The following is a 24,973-nucleotide window of genomic DNA, read 5'->3' as shown; positions in this document are numbered from 1 at the left end:
AGCAAGTCCTGGGGAGCAGCATGGACAGAAAATGTGAACTCTGCTTCCAGAATAAGCTGACATCTCAATGCTCCACAGACTACTGTCCCCAGATGAAAGCCCTCATACACCAAGTCCACACAGCCCCACAAATTAACCACCCAGAGTTGCCACTGCTTCCTTTAAAGCCTACTGTGGGACTTGATGCCTACTGCTGTCTCTCTTGGAGAGAGCAATTAACTCCTTATTGCTGTTTMTCTTCATCCCTGAAGTGACAAAATTAAGAAGTGACTCTGCTGAGAWAATTCCATGCTTAGACACCATTAAGAGAAGCGGGTCTGCATATTCAGYTGTTTATAGACTTCTGTATTACTTAAATATTCATTACCTGCACTCAGTTTAACTCCTCTCTGGTTAAACCAGCAAGTTAAGGACAATCACTCAATAAAATAATTCTATTTGGACTAGAAATTTTAAAAGCTGATTCTGCCTCAGGAGGACTGATAAACAATACTCTTGCTGTAAGAACACAAGGGAAACAAGCCACAGTTCTACTGCAAACTATACTTGAAAGGATGCCTAATTCTCCAAAGTAATTTGCAATAAAAAAACATAAGACCTTTTCGAGCCTGCTTCAGAATTTCACAGCTTTTTTTCTCCAGCCTGCAATGAAGTTTCTGGCCTCCTAGGAGTGCCAGCCTCTTCACTCTGGTATTGTATCTCTGCTATACCACAGYTGCCCTGGTAGTGCCCAGCTGGGGAGGTAAGGGGGTAAATAGACCTGAGGAGTTTTGTGTCAGAATTGCTTTGGATAATTCCTCAGTTTCCAGCCAAAGCTATYCTTATTCACATACATAGAAGTTAGGGAGATAACTGAATCCATGCCTTAAATTCATACCTCACTACATCATAATAATTTTTTAAAAAGCACACCTTGCATTGGTTTTATTTCATYAAACAGCCAGTAATCTCAAGTAAGGTATAGCAAACCACACACATTCCCACACATTCCTCCTACACATTCATCCATATGCTGTTGAAAATAACTTCCCAGTTAGCCTCCCTGAAGCAYGTTTATTTTAAAAACGAAGATTTGTGCCCATTATGGTTCTCTATGGATATACCACAGGTTGATAAATTCCATCTTTGTTTGACTAGCCAGTCTCATGAAATATTATTACTGTGTGAGATTACTAGTGGATAATTAAGGGTCAGTTGAAAGCACAAAAACAGTCATTTGCAGTTAGTTGGAATTTTACCGTATGAATTTCTGTTGGGCATTTCATACCAAAMATTCCTTTAATGCTCTTGCTTCTTATTCCATGTAAGGAGAAATACACCTGATAAGCTTAGAAAAAGCGTGTTGTGTGCTACAAGCTCAGAAATTAGGTTTTTTAATTTTGCAATTTGAAAGCTTCCCTCCATGCATCCCTACACAGAAGACACAAAGCAGCTAAAATTGYAGTGGGTAGTTAAATGACACATTCTTAGCACTTCCTTCTAACTCAAGAAGGTGGGAAATGGCATGATTTTCCTTTAAAYCTTTATTTATGTATAGTTTTTTAACACACAACCCTAGAAAGGATTAATTAGAATACTGAAAGAATCCTAAAGGATCCAGTCTCCCTGAGTCTTTGGTGATAGCAGATGTAGAACAGGAATTCATGAATGCCTACACTACTTTGGTTCACAGAATCCCACTGACCTGTATTTCYAACTTTGGCTTATATAAATTTTTGCAAAGCTCCTTAGAAATAACAACAGGAAACCCCGGAGAGCAAAAGTATTGTTTTATGGAACAGTATAACCTCTAGAGAAGTCTTTACCAAGCTATTAATCTTGAAGTCTAAAGTAGTTGTCTCCAGAGGAATGTTTTTTTTTTTCAACTTTAGACAACTTTACTGCAACCAATCTTTTTTTTACAGACAAAAGGATGTAAACATGTTCTCTAGAATAGTTTTGCCTATTATTTTATTCAGTTCATAACACCTCTTACCCATTGTCTTTCATACATAAACCCTCCAAACCACTGCATTGTGTTCTTATGTTAGCTCTTTCCTAATTATCTAATATGTAAATGATTTTATGTCTAATTAGTTTTGTTAATCAGTTCTTAATTACCTGTCTTAAAGACAAGAAATGACAATGTTTAAAGTTGCCGAGTTTCATGAGAAATATACAATAGAATTTCTTTAAAAGAAATATAAGGACAGCAAGCCATGTCCACTCAGTATTCAATAAACATTCATAACTGCTTGYAATTAAAAACATTCATCACCACCTGTTTCTTTCAACTATAGATGGCTCTTGAAGCAGCTTCTTTTGATTTTTAAAAACTGTCTGGAAGACAAATTATCTTCCCAACACAGACTGTGCCAAGGTGACTTTCTAGGTTGAGACAATTTATTTTTCATGTTTCAACAAAATTTAGAATTAATTTTCAATTAGAACAGACACTCCTAGCTATTGTTTTAACTTTTCTTATTTACCTATATACTTTTTGAATGATGAACTATGGAACATTGTTCCTCAGGGTTTACAACTCCTGTCCTGTACTGATTGTACATCATCTTCTCAATGAGAAATTCCCCTCAAATCCCTATTTTCCTGAATACCATAACTTCCATTTTCTGAGGAACTCCTAGTTTGTACTATTCCTTTTCAATTTCCCTCATTGTTTGAACAGTTCCTCYAACAGTATGATTTTGATCACCTGAAGGGTCTTTACAATGTAACATTGAAAGGATTATTTATACTGCTTTCACAACTTTGCTGGATGGATTGACTCTTATCTTGAATTTTATATAGAACATTTCTGTGTGTGTGYGTGYGCACATCTGGATTTTTTTCTCCTGCCTGAATCTTTAACCACTTATTTTGTTCCAAATTTTCTTGCACAGCTATGTGACTCTAACTGCATTCCAATTTTGCAACCCCTTGAAAAAGTATATTTATATATCCACACATAATTGTACTTATCTTAGAACTACAACAAATAAAGGGAATTACTTACCTTGAATAACATGAGAATTATCCTTCAGAAAGAAGTTATACAAATACTTCGGGATAAAAGCAGACATGCAGGCATATGCCAGAGCTGAAAGAATTAGAAAAACGATGCAATGACAGAGGCAGAAACATAATAAAACCTCAAGAGGTTCATTATGAAGCAGATAATAAACACAAATACTTGAATCAATCTATACACAAAAATGATTGCATGCACAGTAGGAATAATAGGAGTCATTGTCCTAAGAAACTAGATTTACCACACATAGACCTTATATAAAGAAAGYCAAGTACAAGACAATAAAAGCTTGGACTACCCCTGTTATGAACGATTTACATTCTAAGAAGATAAAGGTCATGCATCTAAAGGTGATCTGATAAACTTTTAGAYATGTAAAACTACCATCAGCTTTTCTGAATAAAGCTGGTCGGACAGGTTAACACTTWGATTACCTGATAATATATTCACCTTAAGCAAGGCTAAACAACAGCTTCACTGAAAAACACAAGCACTACAGCAGCATATCTTGCTTTTTCCTATGCAAGGTTATTTGTGCTTTTTATTATATATCATTATTGTACTTGGCAATAAACAGTATTTGAACCACAGCTTGAAGTGCAGTATACCACATGCAGTTTTCAAAACCCAACCATTTCTTTTGACTTGTGGCAACAAGAGCTTTAAAATTCCTTTGTAGATCTAGAAACTTTCTACCTGTAAGTGGATGCACACATCTCTCTGCATATATTGCACATACTCTTCACTCACTGCAGAAAAAGGTACTCACCTTCATTGTTAAAATTCAAGTACAGAAACGGTGCACAAAGAGAGTCAAGACCTAAAGAGAGAAAAGCCATGAAGAAACAGCACAGAGCTCTTTTATTTTAATACACAAGATAAAGTCATTCATTTATAACAAAAATTTGCACACTATATACAGGTTCTGCATTGTCAGGGCTTCACAAGTAATGCTGAGAACAAATCTGAAATCAATGAATGARAACAGAGAGGATTTCAAATTGCTCAACTATAATGCCAAATTGATTATTCTGCCAAGGCATGCAAGAAATGCCAATTACTGTCCCAAGAAGTCAGTAACTTTTGCAGTATTATCATGGAGCTTAATAGCAAGCAACAAACTTTTCTTTTTGAAATAAAGTGGCTGAAACTTATGAAGAGTGAATATGTAACAAAAAGTAAGACAATTTTTTATTCCAAATTAAATAAAGTTATTAGGATTTAAATTTGCAATAACCCACAGATTCATTCTTCAAAGAAAACAGCAAGGAAAACACTCCATATAAGCACTCAAACGTTTATTGTGGGGGTGAAAAGTGGGGGGTAATATTAAGTCAATAGACCCTTCCATTCAATTATCTGACCTTGCCAACTAAATCAAACTCACCTTGCCAGTACACCAAATTAGGATGGGAAACAACCCAGGCCTTCAATACACGTCTGAACTTTGCATGACCCTCTGGTGATGACAGCAATTCATCATACTGATGGCAACGAGGAATATCAACTTCAATCTGCACCACAGGCAAGCATAAAAAGAGAAATGGGGATGAGTGTGGTAGTACTACAGCCATCTTGCAACACTAGAGCTGGAAGTCAGCCAAAAATGTAAGTCAGACCACTATCATAAACAGTCTGTTTCCTCCACCACTCTCCAAACCAAAATTGACAGGGGACCTAACAGATCTGTCAAAGTTTAAAAGTAGAGATTTTTTTTTTCCTTTTCTGCATTCATATTTTTAAAAGAGTTCTAGCCCTTGAAGAAGGCATAAAACAGATGACAGTTATAGTTTTTTTTACTYCTGGACTCATTTCAGGTGGTAATAATGCTTTTTTACCTTTTGTAAAAGGTAAAACCAAATCAGAGTCATCAGTGTTGCACCCAGATTGGGAGCAACAGTATTTTTTCACCCAGCTAAAAGGAAACAGCTGTTGTTTGTAATGTCTTTTTATGCTGCTAAGAGAACATTTGAGAACATTCTCTTCTTGGACAACCAACTTGCCCAAATCCCCATTTCTGTGAAGTATAGCTCACCTTACAGGATTTCAAGGTACTCAGCATTATGTGATACAAGGTTCAACAGGCACAGCAAGCAGTTGATAAACCCAGGTTTTTAAACAATAAATCATTAATATTGCTCACTACTTTGCTGCTGCTACAAAAACAGTGATTATAAAGTAWAAGAGGTTTTCACCTTCCACATGTTTTGAGTTAAAGTACTTGTGCCAATCTGTTTTGCAAGATTCTTGCTACATCATAAGGCTAAAGGGAAAGGGGAACCATATTAGTATTATCCACCACATGTACTGAAATAGGCAAGTGACAGGTGGGAAAGATCTTGAAGTGACAGTATTTGGAAACACCATAAGTCTTACTTGTCTGTCTGTAGGAATCGGGGTGTCTTTATCAATGGCATCGTATTTCGCTTCTATGGCACCCTAAATGTGGAAGAAGAATATTTGAATTTAGAAAGCCCTTGCCAACGTAAGTGGATATAACAACGTATACCCTGATATGCAGAAGTTGGCTGTTGTTAAGAACTTCAGTTAGCAGAAGAACAGAAAATTCTGACAGCTTAATTTTAACAAAACCCGGAGTATTATTAACTCAGGACAGACCTTTCTATAGATCTCCTCAGGGTGATCTTCAGTGATTTTGAGTTGTTTRTACAGAAAGCTATGTACTTTGTACTTTCCCATTTTCAAGCTAAGAGATGCTGTCAGTTTAAAGCCAGTGCTTACCTCAGCCACTGGCAGTGGCTTTCAGCATCATCTCTGTAAAGGCACTGAATCCAGCTGCTTGTTAATTGATATTTCCAATATAGATGACTCTTGAGTATCCTGTCCTAGCATAAATCCCAAGGTAGGCATACTACCAAGTCCATTTTAATGTTATGGGACAGGGAAACACCCACATTGTACAGAYGGCAAGTTGCTGAAGCATGAGAATTGACTCATTTCCTAAGACTAAGGCTACAATCCTGACCAGCAGTTTTTCTTTACCTTTACAGGTTTTTGGTTGACTATTTTATGGAGGACTCAGAATATCCTAATCTAAATATCCTGAATAATGTGGGATGTGTTATCTTAAGAATCTCTGCTCCACTGCTGCAGATTGCAAGCAAGGCAGGTCCAAAAGCTGGGTAGKGAAGCAACTCTGTGAGGAGCCCTTATTTCTGGGATATTCCATTGTCCAAAAGGGCTATATTTGATTTATMTGTTCTACATTGTTTCTGGAAAGTGCATTGATTGGTAGATGAGAAAAATACATTTCATGTGTTTCCTCCTGTTTTGTCCAACTGTTGCTGACTGGAGCAGGATTGTCAACTGTCATAATCAAAAATATTCAAAATCAAAACAAAAACCCCTTATCAACTACCAAATATTGGGGTATTATTTTCCACCCCACAATTGAAATCAAAGGCAGTCAAGTCTACATACGTTCTCTGAAATCAAATAATCTTATAGATGAGAAGCAAGTTTGTCAGAACATTGTTTTTATTTGCATGATTTCATGACTCATTTTGTTTGAAATTCGAGTAACTCTGCCTGCCAAATCTTTAAACCCATTCCAGCTTCAACTGCATTCTTATCCCACTCCATCGCCAGTCAGTACTGGAACTTCTCCAAATGCTCTTACCTCAACACCCAACAGGGCAGCCCAGGTTATGCCTCTCAGAAGGGGAGGGATGTCAACCCTGGCTTCTTTCCAAATCTGGTTTTTCTTGTAGGGGTAAGCCTTCAAAGAGAAGAGATTTACTGCAAAAAATGTTATCATATAACTGAAAAAATTCAAATCCSAAACCTGGGACAATCTTGCCCCAAATGAAACCACCTGAACAGTGAATGCAAGTTTCACAAAAAGTAAATTTAATTCCTAAGTGGAAGGCCTGAATGAAGGACTACTGTTTGGTGTTAAAATACCCACTCTTTCGCATAATTGCAGTCATGAGCTTTGGTATACACTGGATAGATCTACTAAACTTGTATTACAATTTTTTTCTTCATTTTGTATTTCTTTTCTACTACATATCCATCTTGGTTTTATTCAACATTTCTAGTTTATACTTGATAATATGCATCAGCTCTCTCATTCTTAAACAGGAATCCACCTCTCTGCATATATGTAAATAAGGGGCTGCTACTCCTTYCCCCAGTATAAACCTTACATTTATGACATGGCACTGCTATGTTTTCAAATACCTTACTGCTTGGAAATGTAGAAATGTTTCATGCATATTTTTACCTATAACAGCTTAGTCTGTTATAAAATAAAGTATGTAAAATTATTTACATCAGTAAATAATCAGTATGTGCATACTTTAAAATCTACTTTTATGTTCATCACTACTGAAAAGACTTATTTTTTCTTATTTTTAATCTTCTTATTCTTCTGAAGGGTTTTCTCCCCACTTTCCCACTGTGGTCTCTTGTATCTCTGCCTCCTTTTACAATTACTYGGTCTTTCAAAATCTTCCAATTAACAGACCACATCCCATTATCCAGCATCACAAGGACTCCATACCTTCAACAGCCTGTCAAACAGGACAATCCTATTTAGCTGATACTCTGTGTCCCTCTCCCGGATGATCAGAGGAAGAGTAGCAGCTGCAGAGAGCTCATTGCCACTGTTGGAATGCGGTAAAGCTGGCTGGCTAGAAAAAAAGTTAGGATAGTAGTGAACAGCAAGAAAAAYAAATCATTGAAAAAACTTACTACCCAATGAAGCATTTCCAAGTCAGAAACAAGTATAAATGGAAAATTTTGAATATTCAACACAAACAATTAATTTCCAGAACAGAGAAACCAGCTAAGATCCTTGRTTTGGTATCAGGACCCTAAGTGCACAGTGCTACTCAGCTCTCAACTTTTCGAGCTGAATAAAGATATGTTAGTTTTGCTTTTGGGAGACATTTGTGTCTGGCTGTGCAACGTGCCACTCAAATAAAACAAATAACTAAAAATTCAGTGTCTTACAGATGTATGAATTTACACACATACTTACTCATCTTCAAGCAATGGATAAAATGCTTCTCCACCAACATCCTTCAATCTCTGAAATGAAGAAGAAAAATAATTTGTTATCAGAATACTGTTCAGAATTCAAGTAGAAATCTTGGTAGAATACAAAAACTATTAATTAGCATTTCATTTGCCAAATTCAGTAGCTTGCCTTGAGACATAAATATTAGCTCAGACCTTCAGCAGCAATGAAGCATACAGCCTTCAACACTAAAAACTTTTGCTAATACAGGCTTTTGGAGTTGATGGAAGTTCTCCTGCCTCAAGATATCTCATCTCATCCATAAACCTATTTCCACAGAAAAAATAGTTTCTACAGACCATGGATTAATAGATCAATAGTATTACATAGCTCTTTTTMATTTCCTCGTTTTTCTACTGGAGTTCCTATTCAAGTAGCTGCAAAGCAACTGCACATCTTGCATCTTTGTTTCTAATCAGCTCAAGAGTTATGTAAACTTTAATACCTTTTAGGAAATACAGACACTCTCAGGAAAGGTGACAGACAAACATGGCTGGATTTTTGACTGAMGTTTTCAGACATCTTATAGTGCATGATTAATGTTTAATACCATGCTCCCTGCAGTGCTCTGTTTTGCAGTTCAGCCCTTAACTTGCAGGCACACAGCACACAGCCTGTTCCTCTTGGGGCTCACAGAAGAGTTCATTCTCAGTTCATTCAGTACWGCTCCTCTTTTGATTATAAGCATCATGTTCTGCTCAATAAAAGGCGTTTGAAAAATTGTGCAAGTTCAAAAATTTATTTCAACTGACACTCTAAGGTTCAGGCTCGCATCTTCCCCAAAATGAAACTCCAGTATAWAATTATTTCCTGCTGTATTTATAGAAGAAGATAGCAATATCCGAAAGTASAGATTAAAATGYTTTTTAAAAGCCTTAAAAAGCTGCCCTCTGGTAAGAACAACAGTAGAAACTGCAGTGTATATTACGTTTAAAACAGTTGTTCCATATTTTTAACCTCTCTCCTGTCTGCCAAGCCCCACTGACCAAGTGAAGAAAATATCCCAGTTCTTTGGTCAGTCTTGATACATTTTGTGTGWAGTAGTGCAGTTCTACTGAGCAAATGTGTTTACATAGTGCTTGACACACTACCTCCAAAATTAAGGTGGCCGAGTAAGGAGTCACCTTTTCTGTAAGGTTTCTGTAAACCCTGTAATCACATAAAAAGGGTTTTTTTAAAAGAAAACTGTGATAGAATTGCATTTGCTCCTCTAAAAAGCAAACTGCAATTAGTGCAGCACAATTTCTCAATTCTACAGCAATAAAGCTCTATGTGTGTAAAGACATGTAAAYTAATTAAAACATTTCAGTGATATATGCAGTAAATCTTGTAACTGATCATTACATCAAGCAAATAATGAGTTATYATATGTTGATTTTTCCACTGAAGATGGAAGAAAACTGCATTACAGTATTTTTGCAAAATGCTTTGAAGAGAWCTTTTGAACTAGCTATGTCATAGCTACATATTCCAAAAATTAGTAATCAGCTAGTGGAAACTTGGTATCCWGCATTAAGTATAAAGCTTTTGAGGAGCAAAACCTGAACTGGGTTGATTTTTCTTTTCAATAATGTGAACCATTGACAGAGAGTAATTAAAGCATACAGAAGACAGTAACCAAATAGCTTTAGCAGCCATGGAGAATACTACAGAACAATTTGCACTACACTGGAACAAAGCAGGTAACAGAAAAAGGAAAGAGAGGAACAGAGAATAAATCAAGTTTCATAACCTTTCACAGGCAAAGCAATTTAATAGTACAAACCAGAATCTAATTTGGACACTAAGAAGTGTTCTCTTGGAATCAGCAACAAATTCTGATTATAGAAACAGTAGTAGGAGCTGCTGTTACATATTCCCTTTAAACAAATGTTTCTGCAGAGAAGTCAGAAGAACAAGTGCACAATATCACTCTTACRTTTCGGAGCTGGCACAGAGACAAAGTCACAGTTGTGTCATCTAGGAGGGAACTTCTATCTCGTCCTTGCCCAAAGCTCTCACCATCTTCTAATAAAAAGCTTCAAAAAGGAGAACAATAAAAAAAAATCAGGTCATTTMATAACACAGGACTTGAGCTAGGAAAATACTTTCCTACATCAAGCATTTTCCTCTTTAAAACACTAGGTATTAGAAGTATACTGTATTGACTCTGAATGGCATGAAACCTGCTATCAAGGGAATGTACAATCAMCTTAAATTATTCAGATAGCTTTTTTTTGTAAAATGGCACATTTCAGGTTTTCTGTAACTTAGCTTTGCACACAAAGGAAGAGTTTTGAGATGCAGGATTAATATTCCCTTTTATTCCTCGATCTGGCACAGACCAGGACTGTCATTTATTGTGAAAAGCAAAAATAAAATATTATTATCATATGAAAGTCAACTTCCATTATGACAAAAAATCCCAAGCAGAAGTCTGACCTTTTCTGTTGCAGTCCACCTAAGGATACAAATGCATCCACTATAGAGCATATACAAATTTTCTATTACATGATATTTTTAAAGTATACCRCATGAAACTGATTTTCAGAATTTAAGCTAGCATTCTCAGTATCACTTAGAAGATGGAGTTAGACTCCATTTTTAAAACTAACTCCTCATCTTGAAGACAGACAGTATGGTGGAAAATGTTTGTCCCTTATATTTCAAAAGCACCTATTCAAAAGAAATAAGCAATCCCTCAAAAAACTCGTAATTATTTTGGTACCAAAACAACACTTAAAATCTATTTCCATAATTTCTTTTTTTAAAGATATTGCATTTTGGCTGTACATATGCTTCACCTGGTTTTTAAACACAGAAATAGTAAATTGGGGTATATTTGGGAGAATAATTAGGCTATTAAGATCATAGGATTAAAACATGAAGGTACTACATAAACTTGCAATATGTGCAGCAGTAAGATAAAAGTAGCAACCACTAAAATGCTGTTACAGAGTTCTAAGGCATAAAATAAAACATTTTGAAAAAGAGTAATCAGCTGATCTGCTGAATAAGTGGGTTGTCCATTCAGAACTGTTACTCTGTGAAAGGGAATTCAGAATGTGAGAATTTGCTACATAACAAATTAAATTACAATTACCAATATGCCTTTGATGCACAATGAAACATTATTACTAAAACTTAATGTATTGGAAAGTGTGCMAAATCTAGGGACTTCCATTTCAGTATTTTCCACTTCACCTTTTCCAATTTCAAAAAGCAACAGGAAGATCAGGTAGGTGACAGATACAAGGCGTTCAAGTAACATCTTAAAATGGGTAAGAGAAGAAGTGATAATTTCTTGCTGTTTAAGAATGGCATTTGCAGTATTTTTCACATACACAGGTATTTAAAATGTTCCCTTGCAATCACTAGCATCCATCCATCCATCCATCCATCCATCCATCCATCCATCCATCCATCCATCCATCCATCCATTCATCTCCTTAAAGTGCTTCTCCATCCTTACTTGGGAAGTGTGCAGACAGGTGGCTTTGATCGAATTATTTCCTTGTTGACAAGTTCTTTTTCCAAGTCTCCTCCAGCCAAACACCAGAGATAATAAACCTCTTCAATTGATCTTTCTGCTAGGAAATCATTATCTTCATCTGTTGGGAGAAATCACACAAAAATAAATTACAGCCTTTAAGGTAGTTTGTATTTCTTTCTACAACTCTAAACACATATTGYTGGAAAAAAAAAATTCTTGTGCTTGAAAGGTCATAAACCTTAAYGTGAAGTTAGATGAAAATGACCTTCCCTTTGCAAGTGCTCTTTAAGGAGATTTAAGGAAAGAAATCAGTAAAAAAGCAGTATTTCTGCAGTTTGCCATGAACAACTCGCATGAATACATCGAAGTGTGGACTTTTGCTTCCTGAGAGTTTTGAAAGAAAACAAAACAAAACAAATCAAAACACTGTTTTATACGCAGCACTAAGACACAAAAGAAGAAACAAGTTATAACTATTCAGTAGGAGTAGTTTCATCTCTCTTCCCTTCACATACCATACTCATTCTAACAAGGTATAAAATCTTTGTCTAAACGAGATTTTCTAAACACCTCCAATTCATAAGAAAAAATTAGTGAGGCTTTAGAGTGGTAACATTTTCAATACATTGTAGTATAAAATTTAGAAGTATAATCTTCTAGTCCAGAATGTGACCTCTTTCACAAAGACTTTATTCTCCAATACTTCCAAAAATCATCTGATGCTATGATCTAGCAGAATCCAATTATCTTGTACATGCTCATGTCCAAATTCTAAAGGCAAAAGATGACACTGCTATTGAAACCTGGACTTGAATACTAATTTTAGTTTTTCCCTTGAGGTTGAAGTACAAAATTAAGATTTGACTCCTTTCATTTGCATWCATCCCTCAACACATCTTTGCCCATGTTTCCATCCATTAAACAACTTACTGCACCAATGTAGTGTAGAGACATTYAAGAATCTCTTTAAATAATTAGTTGGAGAGAAAATGCAATAACATTTTTTTTCCTTCCCCCTCCAATGACATTTGTCCCACTACCTGCTTTTACCTTTACATAATTGACTTATGTCTTCAGGAAGTGTTAAATTAGCACACCTTGGAGAGGATGAGAACAGACCAGCAGGTTTGTGGAAAGGAGGATATAGTGAGGATACTTCACTGAACAAACTGTCATGCAGCAGTTCCTCTGGGGTTGGCCTTGAATTAAGGAAGAGGATAAAACAATTATAATGAAAGTACTCTCAAAAATGTTGGATTCCAGCAAAAAAAGGTTCCTASTAAAAAATAYTAGCAAGTTATTTTAAATTATATTGGATTACAGAAATTTTAATAGAAAAAAAATGTCTTCCAGTGTTTTTCAATTCACGCAGCATAATATATTAGTCTGTTTACAGCCCACATTCAGACMACTAATTCTTCTCTTTTACACACTGAAAAGCACAAAACTGAGAACTTCTTATAGGTAGCCCAAATACCAGTATTCAAAAAAAAAGTTTAGTAACAGTTCTTTTCATTTCATAGTAGCCCACAGAGTTTACCAGGCTCTTGCCCGAATACTTGCCTTTTAGAAGGCTGGAATGTGAGGCATTTCTTCAGTAGAGCTATGATATTTTCAGAAAGGTCCTGGAACACAAGAAAAATATGGAGGAAGTCTGTTTATTACAGTCTTAATTCAGCGAGGCACTTGGCTCATACTTAACTTCTAACATAAGGCTATTCCTTCGAGGGCAATAAAATTTCACACCTACGCACATGAGGCTAGCTGTGTGAGATCAAAATGCTGGGGAAGTCATTCTTCTCACCTCCCAATCCTACATTTGATTTAGGGAAAAAAACCCTGAAAATTTTGCTATGTATGCAGCTTTTCACTTATTTTTAATTTAGATATTCTGTACCCTTCTGGAAACAATGCAATACCTGGCAATTTCCTTCTGCTAACAATCAGAACCATTCACATAATGTCCCAAAATATACAGATACTAAAATTCAGTGATCATTTTTGTGGGTAAAGAAAAGTTGAACTATACAAACCTACACTATCAGATTGTGCAAAGTGGACCAGAAAGGATAAATTTCTGGAAGAAAATTACTTAACCACRATACTTTAAAGAAAATGTATAACATATTAAACTACCCAGAGAGCATTAACATTTGCTAAGACTGACAGCAATTTTAGRGAACAATATTACCAGTACYGGCTATTTGAAAGGGTCTGAGACAYGCAGTTTGGACTTSAAAACTTTTCATCATAYTCCATATTGAYCAAATGAATTTTTAAAAAAATATTGAAATACTATGTAACAAATAATAAAATATTCTGGGTAAGACARCATGGAAGAGCAAACTAGTTTCACAAACCTTAATAATATCAAGGCAACCATGTTCTTCAGCCAATACAGTTACAATATCATCTACACAKCCTTTGAAATACAAACAGAACAATAAAAAGTTAAAGATTACACTAACARAGGGATACCAGTTAAACAGGATATCAGATAAATGTCCACTCCAATAAAAAAAAAAAAACTTAATTTTGTTTTTTTATTGACACTGCCATATCACTTGAATGTAAACTATCGAAATCAGAAATAGAAATTATTATAACCTATGCAGACAGAAGCCTAGGTAAGTTAAGTAGCACATCTAAGCTGACAGTGAAAATCTTTTTACAGGCCTAGTAAATCCAGCGTATCAGTCTCTGCCAAATAAACTTTAACAGTCTTTCAACTTATAAATAGAAACATTTTTWAAAAATCCCTGAATGAACGTAAGGGTACCTACATGACTCTTAAAGTRATTTTTCACTTTGTTGTTACTTGCAGATAATGCTAGCAGTATTTTAGAACTTCTTTTTATTACTTGAATAAATAATTCCCAAGTCARGACATAAATGCTTTTCAGTGGATAAACCAACAACTTGCATTCAGAYTGAAGGGGATGGAGATGCTTCAGGAAGCTTTGTTACCAGATCCCCAAAACAGTCAGAATCTCAGCACTCAAGCACTAACTGTTGAATGAAAAACATTTAATTTTAACAATTACTTTTAAAAGTATTACTATTTGCTCTGGATAATAACAACTGACTGCTAAAGCTTCAAATTGCAAATTCATGGCTTTCYCCTCTCACGGTTTATTCATAAATACCATCAGAAATCGAGTTTTAAAAGCTACAAGAGTAGTCCCACTTCCAGATTCATGTACATTAAGCAAAAATTCCACATTTATAGTAATGATTTATAGTTCAAAGGTGAAACCAGAGACAAAAGTCTGGGCCTGGTAAAAAACACTTCTCAGTTCTCTTCCTATTTCTGTCTTCCTATCTGAGCCTTGCTTCTCCCTGTCTGGCCATTACTACACTGGCACTGCTAGTGTGGGGACAGTTTTCTTCAGTGTCATCAATTCCTAACTGATTTCAGAATCCTCCTGCAACATAAACCAACAAATAACCAAGAAAATGAGCATCATTCTTGAGTTTGTTTCCTTTCCTCTTCTTTTTTTTTCCTTTAATAGTTTGCCCTTACTCTAACACACTGCCAGCTCTTCCCAAGGTTTTTTTTCCCTGCCATCCAGCTTTGTACTTTCACTAGAGAAGTAACCAGACTGCAAATGCCTGTTGAAATCTGTAGACAAAATATGACAAAGGTAAAGTGCTTTATGTCTGAGCATTATAAGCTGATTAGTCTGTAAAGCTCTCATCACAGAGCTGCTTGGAAATTTGAAAAATTGATTTTGTGCTACTTACCTAACATAAGTATAAATTTCAATCTTTCCGCTATCTCCAAACTCTGAAATAATTTTCTCCCCTAAACAAATAACAAAGTCAAAAGACAGTTTAATTTAAAAGGAAAAGCAACTACATGAAAATATTTGGATAATGTTGTAACCCATMTATATACAAAGACAGTGATATAAGCTTCTACATGYGWATTTCAGGTGTATYAAAACTAATRTTATTTACCCCAACTATAGCAGAAACAGTTTTACACCATCACATAGTAAAAATGTATCATTGGTAACTTCTTTTAACTGTGACAGCCTTGCAGTCACATCCTTGTGGCTCCACAGTTAACACATATACTCCACAGTTAACACATATACCAACCATCCTACACACCTAATACATCCTTTTCTTCAAACAACCAGTACTGTCCAGGTAAGAATGCTAACATATTCTGATATCTGAGCTTAGGTCATGGGCAAGATGTCATTAACCCCACACTCAAGCACAGTCAAATCAATGAAACTATTCCCCCAGAGTCAAAATCAATTAAATTATTCTCTTACATACCATGCAAAGTTCAAACAATATTACACCAAGAGACCACACATCTGATTTAGGGCCRGAAGGCAGCGGTTTCTCACACTGAGTGTGATCATTTGGTTTGCCTATTCCCTGTGCAATTACTTCAGGTGCCAGATATGATGGGTACCTRGAAAGATGCAGCAACATTAGATAATATCATGTCTGTCCAAAATATGTAACTTTCCATTATATAATCAGAATAATTTGGTATTCTGAGGAACCAGAATACTGACGGTTCTRTTTTATTCAGTTAGAATCTACACATTGCAGTGAAGTTTCACTACAAAGTAGTGTTTACTACATAAAAGGTGAAATCCCAATCATTGGTTCTGTCTTTTTGTGAAAGGAAACAGCAGCTTTCAAAACAGTATGTCTACATATCTTAGAGAAAACATACATTGAGTCTCAGCATTTGTATATTAAATAAGTGCATCCTAGACTCATACTTAGGAGTGAAGGCAATATTCTTCTTCACAAGTTAGTGTATTCCCATCAAAAAACTTCTGAAATTGCAAAAAAAAGTAACTAAAAGTGTTAAGGACATATACTACCTGCTACAAGATGATTTAAAAATAATACTATCACCTTTTGATTTTGTCAAGAMCTCACCATAGTAGCTAAAATAAATCTGATTTGCAATCATGTTTTAAAAAGAAACATTARCTTCTTTTGGCCATGTCTTTAAGAATCAGCACAGTATTTCATTTGAAAACAACATGATACCTCAAAAAAACCAAAAAGTGGCAAAAAAACCATTGCAACAAAGCAGTGATTTGTAATACGGTATGATCACTTGAAAATAAATCATAAAATTATAAAATTRTAAAGAGACAGAAAGCCTACATTGTTGGCCAGTAGCAAAGTACTGATTGCACATTTTCCTAAATTTGAAATTAGAAAACCAAGGAACTGTTAGCATCGGAAGGCATATCTAGGGAACAAGGACTGACACAGAGTTGTGCTAACAAGCTGGSATAGTGTCCATTCTCTATCTTTCAKTCATATCACCTAGTCAGATGACAAYCTCTTCARTGACATTATCGGAAACTTCYGTATAAGCGGTGCTCTAAACATAAATTATTTCCTGAAAAAGTACATCTCTGATATATCTGTATTGTGTAGCTACATCCTTACCCAATAGGAAAATCAACATCAACACCTTGAGCAGTCATATGGTAGAGTCCAAATTTAGCCAACTTCACGTGTCCCTGAAAAGGGAAAAATAAATGATCAGTAGCACCACAATACAACATTGGAAGAATCCGTCTTTAAGTTAAACAAAAAACCCAAAAAAAACAAAAAAAAAAAAAACCAAAACCAAAAAAAAATTGTAAATTGCATTAGCTCTCAGAGGACAGAAATCTATAAATTATAAAGCATCATTTTACATTTCTGTCTCATCTATTATGCAGAAGTTCACTACAAGTTAAAGAGGTGCTTATTTCTAATGTTTTTACTTCTCAAGAGCATTAAGCAAATCACTTAAGTTACAGTATATTTTCAGTAAATTAAAAAGGCTTAAATACACCACTGAACATTTTTCCTGTTTGAAAACTGTTCAGAATCCTGTTTGACTCCTAGAACTCCCTAAACATGACCACTATTCCATCAATTCTTCCAATGACCAGATTTGCTTCTGTAGACCTCCCATCAATTCATTACTATCTTGCTCTCCTTAACTGCATCAACACGAACATCAAACAAACAGCTTTTCTAGGGGCTTTATTTTTATTTGTGAAGACACAAAAGATAACAACAAAGCAACAAATTTAGGCATAAAAGTTAAATTGGAGCCTTATTTCTGCTGGATTTTGAATTAGACTCAGCCATACACTCAGCCAACCTCCAGATGGTGCAACAGAGAAGGTTCATCAGAAAGCTTTCAAAGGGCAGGGGAGAGCTTAAAAGTTCTGTCTCACAGCCCTCTTCTGTTCTTTTATTGATTTTAGGAGTATCCTAAAATCCTGGAGTACTTTTGCATGTTAGCGCGTTATGATTTTCATTTGTTCACAAACACATAAAAATAAACGTGTTCCTTATTTCCTTTGTCCTCTCCCTTCTTTTTGCCTTCCAAGGGGAGGACCAAATTATTCTCCCTAAACTGAGTAAGAAAAGGATAGATACAGGAGTTATGCAGACAGGTTAATCTCTTTAGCTGTCGATTCTGATGAAGAAACTGCTCTGAGCACAACAGTAGCTATTAATTTTTCTCAACTTTTATGAGCAGAAATTCTATTTCACACTGCCAACTCAATAGTCTGTGGTAACAGAATTGACAGATACTTAAATCTGAATAATTAACATGAACCAAAAAATATCTTGATATCAGAAAGGTGAAGTATCATATCACCACAGAACACAAGTAACATATTATTGGCATCTATATTATTTGCAGTATATTATTATTAGCCATAAGAAGTATTTTTCTATTCAAACAGCTAGGAAGGTCTTGTAAATAATTATAATAATGACAAGCAGACTTAGATTACCACTTTGAGAAGAAAAGATAAAAAGTGTGGTTTAGGAGAGAATGGAAAAAATGAATTCTGAAATGCATTAGAAACTTAGGAAATGGGAGAAAACTGTAGTTTAAAAAAAAATAAACAAAGCCAACACATTTCCAGATATGCCATTTTTCCCCCCCAGAAGGACTGTGACTGTTCAGTCTCCATCTATGACATAGCAGCAAACCCAAGATTTATTCCTGTAGCWGTACCTTTCGATCCAAAAGAATATTGCAAGGGGAGAGAGCTCGGTGGACCATTCCATGTTTATTCATATATTGCAAACCTTGCAAAACCTCATATGCTATACATAAGATCCTCGAAGAGCTGAAAAAAAATCAAACAAACAACATGTTATAGTGAACGTTTTCCTTTTTAAGCTGCAAAAATGTAATGTTCCATACCTGTTCCACACAAAATTGAGACATTTACAATTCCAGAATAGTTTAAGGAACYAGCACTGAATATGGTAGGATATGTTCAGTGCCATACACATGTCCTCAMAATCCCACAACTAGGTTTCTTCACCCTGAACTTCCTCAGGAAAAGCAGAAAATGYTGACGAAGCATAAAATATCTGCAATAGAAACTAGGACTCAATACATTAACTAATCAGAGAAATAAAAAATCTCAAGCCTCCTATATTTTTATTTGCTCTTCTTAAATCTGTTACTGATATTCATAAAAAAAGTTCAGCTGAACAAAAGCWTTTGAAACTCAGATGTTAGCTAGAGTTTATTCAGAAGACAGCACAGAGGCATGACTAGATCATGCCTTTAATCTTCAGTCATCTCAACATCTAAARTAAGAAAGAGCAGCAAATTGCATTTTCAGCACATTTCATTGTACAGCCTTGAGAGTATCAACTTTACCATCTTTGGAAAGAAACAATGAAGCTTACTACCTAAAACATTTCAACATAACTACTTATTTTGATAAAAGCTACCATTTTATTTTAAAGACTGATAGTCTTAAAGAGGAGTTTCTGTCAATAAGTGATCATGAATTGGTACAGATTACCAGTAATAGGCTTCCAAAATGCACCCTAAATAAGAACAAAAGGCACAGATCTCATGTTACCCAGACAGACTGCATTGAACTTTCCACCCTTCCTCATTCTGTCCATTCCCCTTCAGCCATTTCAGGTCTGTTTGGCAAATTTTCCTCTGCAGGCACTGTTTTACACAATGTCCAAAAAGCAAAGCATATCTACTTATAAAGACCTAACTTTAAATTCCAATTTTTTTTATATTTCATTTTTAAAGAGTAACAGACAATAACAAACTGGAGGATGTTCACCACCTTCTCTTATTAAAAACTCATRCAACAGCAAAATGAGGAGTAGTATTATAGACTGATGACAATGACAAGCCAACTGTCTGACTAAACATCAAAATTAATTTCTCTATTTGACTTCATCAGCTGCTATTCATACCCRATGGAATGTCACAAGAATAAATAGCTAGATTTTGATAAAAGCCATGCTTCCAACAAATTCTGACACTAGTGGAACACAGAAATACTGAGAAAAGCCATGACTAAGTTACCCTGAACGAAGCCAACCTCTAGATGCTAACGTTTTTYCTAGGAGAGTTCTGTACTAATTTACAGTAGTTGCAAAAATATACTTCTAAGATAAATTTTAAGCACAAAGGGAATCTGTTCTAAGATATGTCCACACTGCTGTATCTTAGGTCACAGTATTTGAAAGTGATTTTCAAGGTCTTAACAATTTGACCAAAACCCCATGGCTAATAACCACAACACCAAAACCAAACCCCACAACCATCTAGTTCCTCCCTCACCAGCACCCCTCCCAAGTTAAATCCTACACCACAGCCTCAGATACTATTAGCTGTGTACCTTTCCTCCAAATCATTCTTGGGCACAGATTTTATTAAAAAAAAAAATCCTTGTGTGTTTTTTTGACAGCAATGCAAATATKAAGGATAATGGTGGCAAACGGAATCCCCTTTCTCATTTTCTGCACAGCTTTGCAAAACAAGACATGACAAATGAAAGATGGAATGTTCATGTTTCCAGAAAGGAAACAATTGCATGTGAACAATTAGTGCATCAGAAAGTATTGTTTCTTTGTGTTAAAAAGTAAAAGTAAATATGGCACATTAAAAAAAAAAAAACCAAAACAAAAAACAAAGTAATTATTAAAATGCAATTTGGTGGCCGTTTGCCGGAGGCGTGYGGCGCACTCTGCTGGCGCCAGGGGGCCTCAGCCACCCATTTATTCTCCATGCTCGCTTGCAATTCATTAAAAAAATACCCCAGAATCAGGGCAAACACATGAAAATACTGCTTTGGGATTCTTTGCTGTTTAAGATAAACCCTTCACGTTATTACAACGATCAGGAACACAGGAGTGTTAACTTTTTCATTGTGCATTTAATGCTCAGTGCCACCCTACTGGGCAGAAGCATTGAGCCAARTACCACAGGCTTATCGTTCAGGACACACAGCAATCCCCAGGACAGAGGGAACTCTATACAACAAGCTCTGCATGGTGCTATTGTACCTTGTTTAGTTCTCACGAGGGACAATACACGGTGTGGCTACAACCCATGAGATTTGCAACTAATTGCAAAGGGCCTGACAACTACACTTACTGCTGTTATCAAACCYAAGAGATTTCTCTGCTTTAAATTCCCCAAGGTCTAGTTCAGCAGATGCTCCCAGCCTCACTGGAGATGACTGCCAAGGCTGTGCCCTTGCTTCAGTGGGTCTTAGCTCTCCCAATTTCTACAGCCACTGTCAACAATGCAAGCATTGCATCAGCCTTCTGTGAGTGCAGAAGGTACACTCATAAAGCCACTTCMAGCCTTCAGGTTAACTTGACCTTTAAAAAAAACCCATAAATAGAAAAAGAAAACAATGTTCTAAATGAGGACAACACTTGTAAAAAAAACGTTGGTGGCAAGCTCTGCGCATATTTAGAAACTTGTCCCCCAATTAGCTGGAAATCTGTTTTTCAATAGATTGGCTAGTGTTGAACTATGATAGATCTAGAGCAGCGGTTTAGCTATCGGGCCTCTTGAATTGCAGAGTTATCAGCACCCTCCTTTAACAGGAGGTGGAGAGAAAAAAACMAAAGCACAAATACTGGAAACAACACAGGAGATAAGGCAGCCAGATGTAAGTGTGGCAGGTTCAACACCAATCACCATTGATATAAGGAGAGCCACAATGATGGCTGTGTGGCATGAAACAGCCCCTTCACCTCAGCAGCTGATGATCATGGTTGTGACTTCAAATTACAGTGAAGCACATAACTCTGCTTAAGGCAATACTGTATGACGCAGCAAGTAAAATCATGAAAGTGTGAGATACACTGGAGTTTCCTAGCTCTTCTAACAAAACTTGTTTCAAGGCCATTTTCCTCTCCACCAGCAAGAAAAGAAACAGAAATTTCTTTACAAAAGGAACCCTTCACAGATGGAAGATTAGGCAAGACCTTGCTACAACTACCAGCACATTCAATGAGCTGGCTGCATTTTAATCTTCAGTCTAAATACCAAAARAATCTATTCAGCTATAGCCTAGTCAGCTAAGCCTCTGAAAAGGAGTTCTCTTCAAATGAAAGGATTGTACACTAGTATAAAATCTAACTGGCTAAAATGTAATGATTCTTCTAGTTTGGAGAAGTAACGTAGTCATGAAAACAGGTCATTTTGTGTTTCTTCATACTAGAAATCATGAATTAAAAGACTGTAACGATTAAAATCAATACCAAGTTTGGGGCTGTAACTTAAACACATAGAAAATGAAGCACAAAGGAGAACTGCATTCCTCCCTCAAATTCATCCTGTAAGTAGGGTGAGAGAAAAAAAATCTCTACAAGTCGATATGAGCAAGTTCAGCCAACAGTACAAAMCCCAGCATGGTTAAGAGAGGCATGTGCGTGGCATTTGTGGGTGGAGAGAGAAGGGAAGTCGACTTAAAAACCCACAAAAATGAGGATTGTTTTATTACCTCCAGAACTTGTCAGACCAAAAGCTATACCAGACAAATGACTAATTTCCACACTGTAATAGTACACAGGTGGCTGCATTGTGCCTTCACAAAAAAAATTAACTTTTCCACTTAGCAGCAAGCCTGTTGGATTCTTACTGTTAAGGACACTAAGCCATTTTCTAGAAGTTTACTTCAGGAATAATAAAACTAACCTGTCAGGAAACAGATGTTTTCGCAGAGTTTCAAACTCTTGTGGTTGTGCAAATCCACTGATGAAATAATATGATTGCTTAGGAGACTGTTGTCACCTTTTGGATTCTGATGGGTGGGGAAGAGAAGAAAAGCTTCGTAATGTATCCATTACACTCTCTGATCTGACTGAGAACAGCTTCTGGGCCAGGGTGAGAGGCAAAGTACTACAAGGTTGCATACCCAGAGCCTTATCTTTTACAAACAGATCAGATTTTAGTAGAGAGTGGGAAATATGGATTTATCAAGAACCAAGTAAAGACAATAAACCCTGAAAATAATTAGGGCATTGGCGAGCTAAGAGTGGGCATACTCACTCAGTAGTGACTGATCAGTACCGGGGAAGAAATATCTAAGGAGAACTACCCAAACTATAGGTCAACTAAATACAAAATCAAACAAAAAAAATTTGAAACATTTAGAAATCAAAAACTTCATGACAAAAATGTGGTATGCTGMATTCCTGCTAAAATACCCCCAACAATATTACTGATATATTATTCAGTTTGAGTGGCTATTTATTACCTAACTATTTGTGATTAATGGAAATGATAATGCAGCTGCTTGTAGAAGCAGAAACTGGGCTCCAAGACAGGATGTTCTAGGAACAAACAACTTGTTGCAACTAATTATTTCCATTTTAGACAAAATTACTGCTCTTCCAAACCTTAAAAATGGTTATACTAGCTCAGACCAAAAACTGTTTGAGATTACTATCCTTTTTCCAAAAAMAAATGGTAGGCAGATGCCTAGGAGAGAGGGAATACAGAGCAAGTACATATGAAATTTTTCTTTATATTTTCCTGGCTTCCAGCTTCCTCTTATTTAARTTTTCTTCTGGCTGAAACAAAAGTTTGCCTCCTAAGCGTCATGTCTGGTAATACCACCTACTACTTCCTGTGGCAATYCACAGCCATCAAGAATTCTGTTGGTAAAACCTCCTTGCTATTTTAACCTTGTTTGACTCTGGAGCAGGGAAAGTAATTGTGGAAAAATGCATTTGACAGSCAGGAGCATGGTAGTTGCTACACACACCACAGGTTGCTGGAGGAAAAATAAAAACTACTTCATACATGACATCTTGAATACTTAAGAACAAGAGGACTGCAAATCACACAGCTAGAAATTGGAGATGGGTGTGGTCAGGAGACTTAACTTATTAAACTGTCTGATTAAAAAAAATGCCAACATGAGAAAAGAAACAATGAAGAAACTTGCAGCATTCATGTCAATATCATGGAATTTACAGGTACACTGAAGKTTCTTTTGCTCCAGTTTAAAGGAAAATCAATGCCCATCTGCACACAAATTCACTCCATTGTCTTCAAGAGAAGTGCATTCAYGGCATTAACTGGAAATATATCCTCTCCATCCTTTTTCAGGGCTGCAATAGAAGAGTTTATTGAAAGAATAACTGGRTAACCCAAAAATTCTTCCTATGTCCAGTCCTACCTTCTCCTAGACTATGTCACCTCCCTTTTTGATGACTGAGACCCAGGCAGAGCCAGCTATTACAGTGCAGGAAATCAGAACAAAGTGATGAAGGTGGATGGCAGGACRGGAGTAAAAATAACAGGCTTAAAGCAAAGTGAAGGCAGGAGTAAAATCCTGCAGAAAGAAGAAATATTTCTGCCTGATACAAATACATTTGTGGTATTTTAACTGGTTGTGGCCAGATGTAAATTTCATTTTCTTTCCTGTTTTTGCATTAATCAACACAGAGCTTTCAATCCAGTTTGTAGAAGAAAGAAAGATGTGCCTGGAAAGTAATGACAGCACACTCAGTATGTGATGGAATATTTTGAATAAGAATGTTTCATCAAGTGAAGTGAAGAGGCCCCACCAGAATCTGAAAACAACACAGGACTGGTCTCAGAAAGCAAGCCTCATCATCTACTAAACTGYACAGAGTCCGGTAATTTTGTATGTACTAGAGATGTATTAAGTAAAGTTTCTTCAGTGCAGTAGCAGTTTAAGGAAAGAGGAAATTGATAACAAAACTAGAATTATTTTGACTTCTCTCAGGAAGGCAGAGCAAGGCCAARCAGAATAAGATTATGCTGATGATACCATGTTTCTGAGTTTCGCTTTCCTCAGACTTACAGCTCATGGGTAGGTACACTGCAATGCATGCTTAACTAAGTCCTTTATTAAATCGTGCACCTTGTTCTAACATTGTAATATTGCTGTAAAAACTAAAGTATGGAGGAAGAGAACCTCAACAGCCGGAATCTTAAGAAGCTTATTGCACTGATATTCAGGAGCAAGAACACGCATTCCTTTTCCAAAGCAGAGTGTCAGACAGGGTCTGCCCTGAGGAAGCACACCAGAGCAACRCAAACCAGCAACATCATCAATCACTACCCTTGAACTTGTAAAACTAATACACATTTGGAATCCAGGAAGGAGATTCATCACAAAAAATT

The 24,973-nt window shown here is 36.1% G+C and overlaps 1 protein-coding gene across 2 annotated transcripts in view; it reads right to left on the bottom strand.

Annotated features, from left to right (window-relative positions):
* TBCK (TBC1 domain containing kinase) overlaps positions 1–24,973 on the bottom strand; it is a 95,676-nt gene that overhangs the window by 52,420 nt on the left and 18,283 nt on the right. For both annotated transcript variants that reach the window (XM_057379093.1, XM_057379094.1), the window contains 16 exons: positions 18,545–18,659; positions 16,963–17,036; positions 15,814–15,955; positions 15,268–15,328; positions 13,884–13,945; positions 13,087–13,148; positions 12,574–12,722; positions 11,503–11,641; positions 9,970–10,069; positions 8,013–8,062; positions 7,533–7,662; positions 6,648–6,746; positions 5,384–5,446; positions 4,395–4,521; positions 3,777–3,827; positions 2,993–3,076 (listed from right to left, as the gene is read on the bottom strand). In XM_057379093.1, coding sequence (XP_057235076.1) covers positions 2,993–3,076; positions 3,777–3,827; positions 4,395–4,521; positions 5,384–5,446; positions 6,648–6,746; positions 7,533–7,662; positions 8,013–8,062; positions 9,970–10,069; positions 11,503–11,641; positions 12,574–12,722; positions 13,087–13,148; positions 13,884–13,945; positions 15,268–15,328; positions 15,814–15,955; positions 16,963–17,036; positions 18,545–18,659 — 1,508 coding nt within the window. The remainder of the gene's footprint in view (positions 1–2,992; positions 3,077–3,776; positions 3,828–4,394; positions 4,522–5,383; positions 5,447–6,647; positions 6,747–7,532; positions 7,663–8,012; positions 8,063–9,969; positions 10,070–11,502; positions 11,642–12,573; positions 12,723–13,086; positions 13,149–13,883; positions 13,946–15,267; positions 15,329–15,813; positions 15,956–16,962; positions 17,037–18,544; positions 18,660–24,973) is intronic.

Source organism: Malurus melanocephalus, unplaced genomic scaffold, assembly GCF_030028575.1.
Source record: "Malurus melanocephalus ecotype Western Australia unplaced genomic scaffold, MMel_1.1 scaffold_386, whole genome shotgun sequence".
Classification (NCBI taxonomy): domain Eukaryota; kingdom Metazoa; phylum Chordata; class Aves; order Passeriformes; family Maluridae; genus Malurus; species Malurus melanocephalus.
Note: the sequence above shows the minus strand (reverse complement) of the source record. Positions and strands in the feature narration are given on the sequence as shown.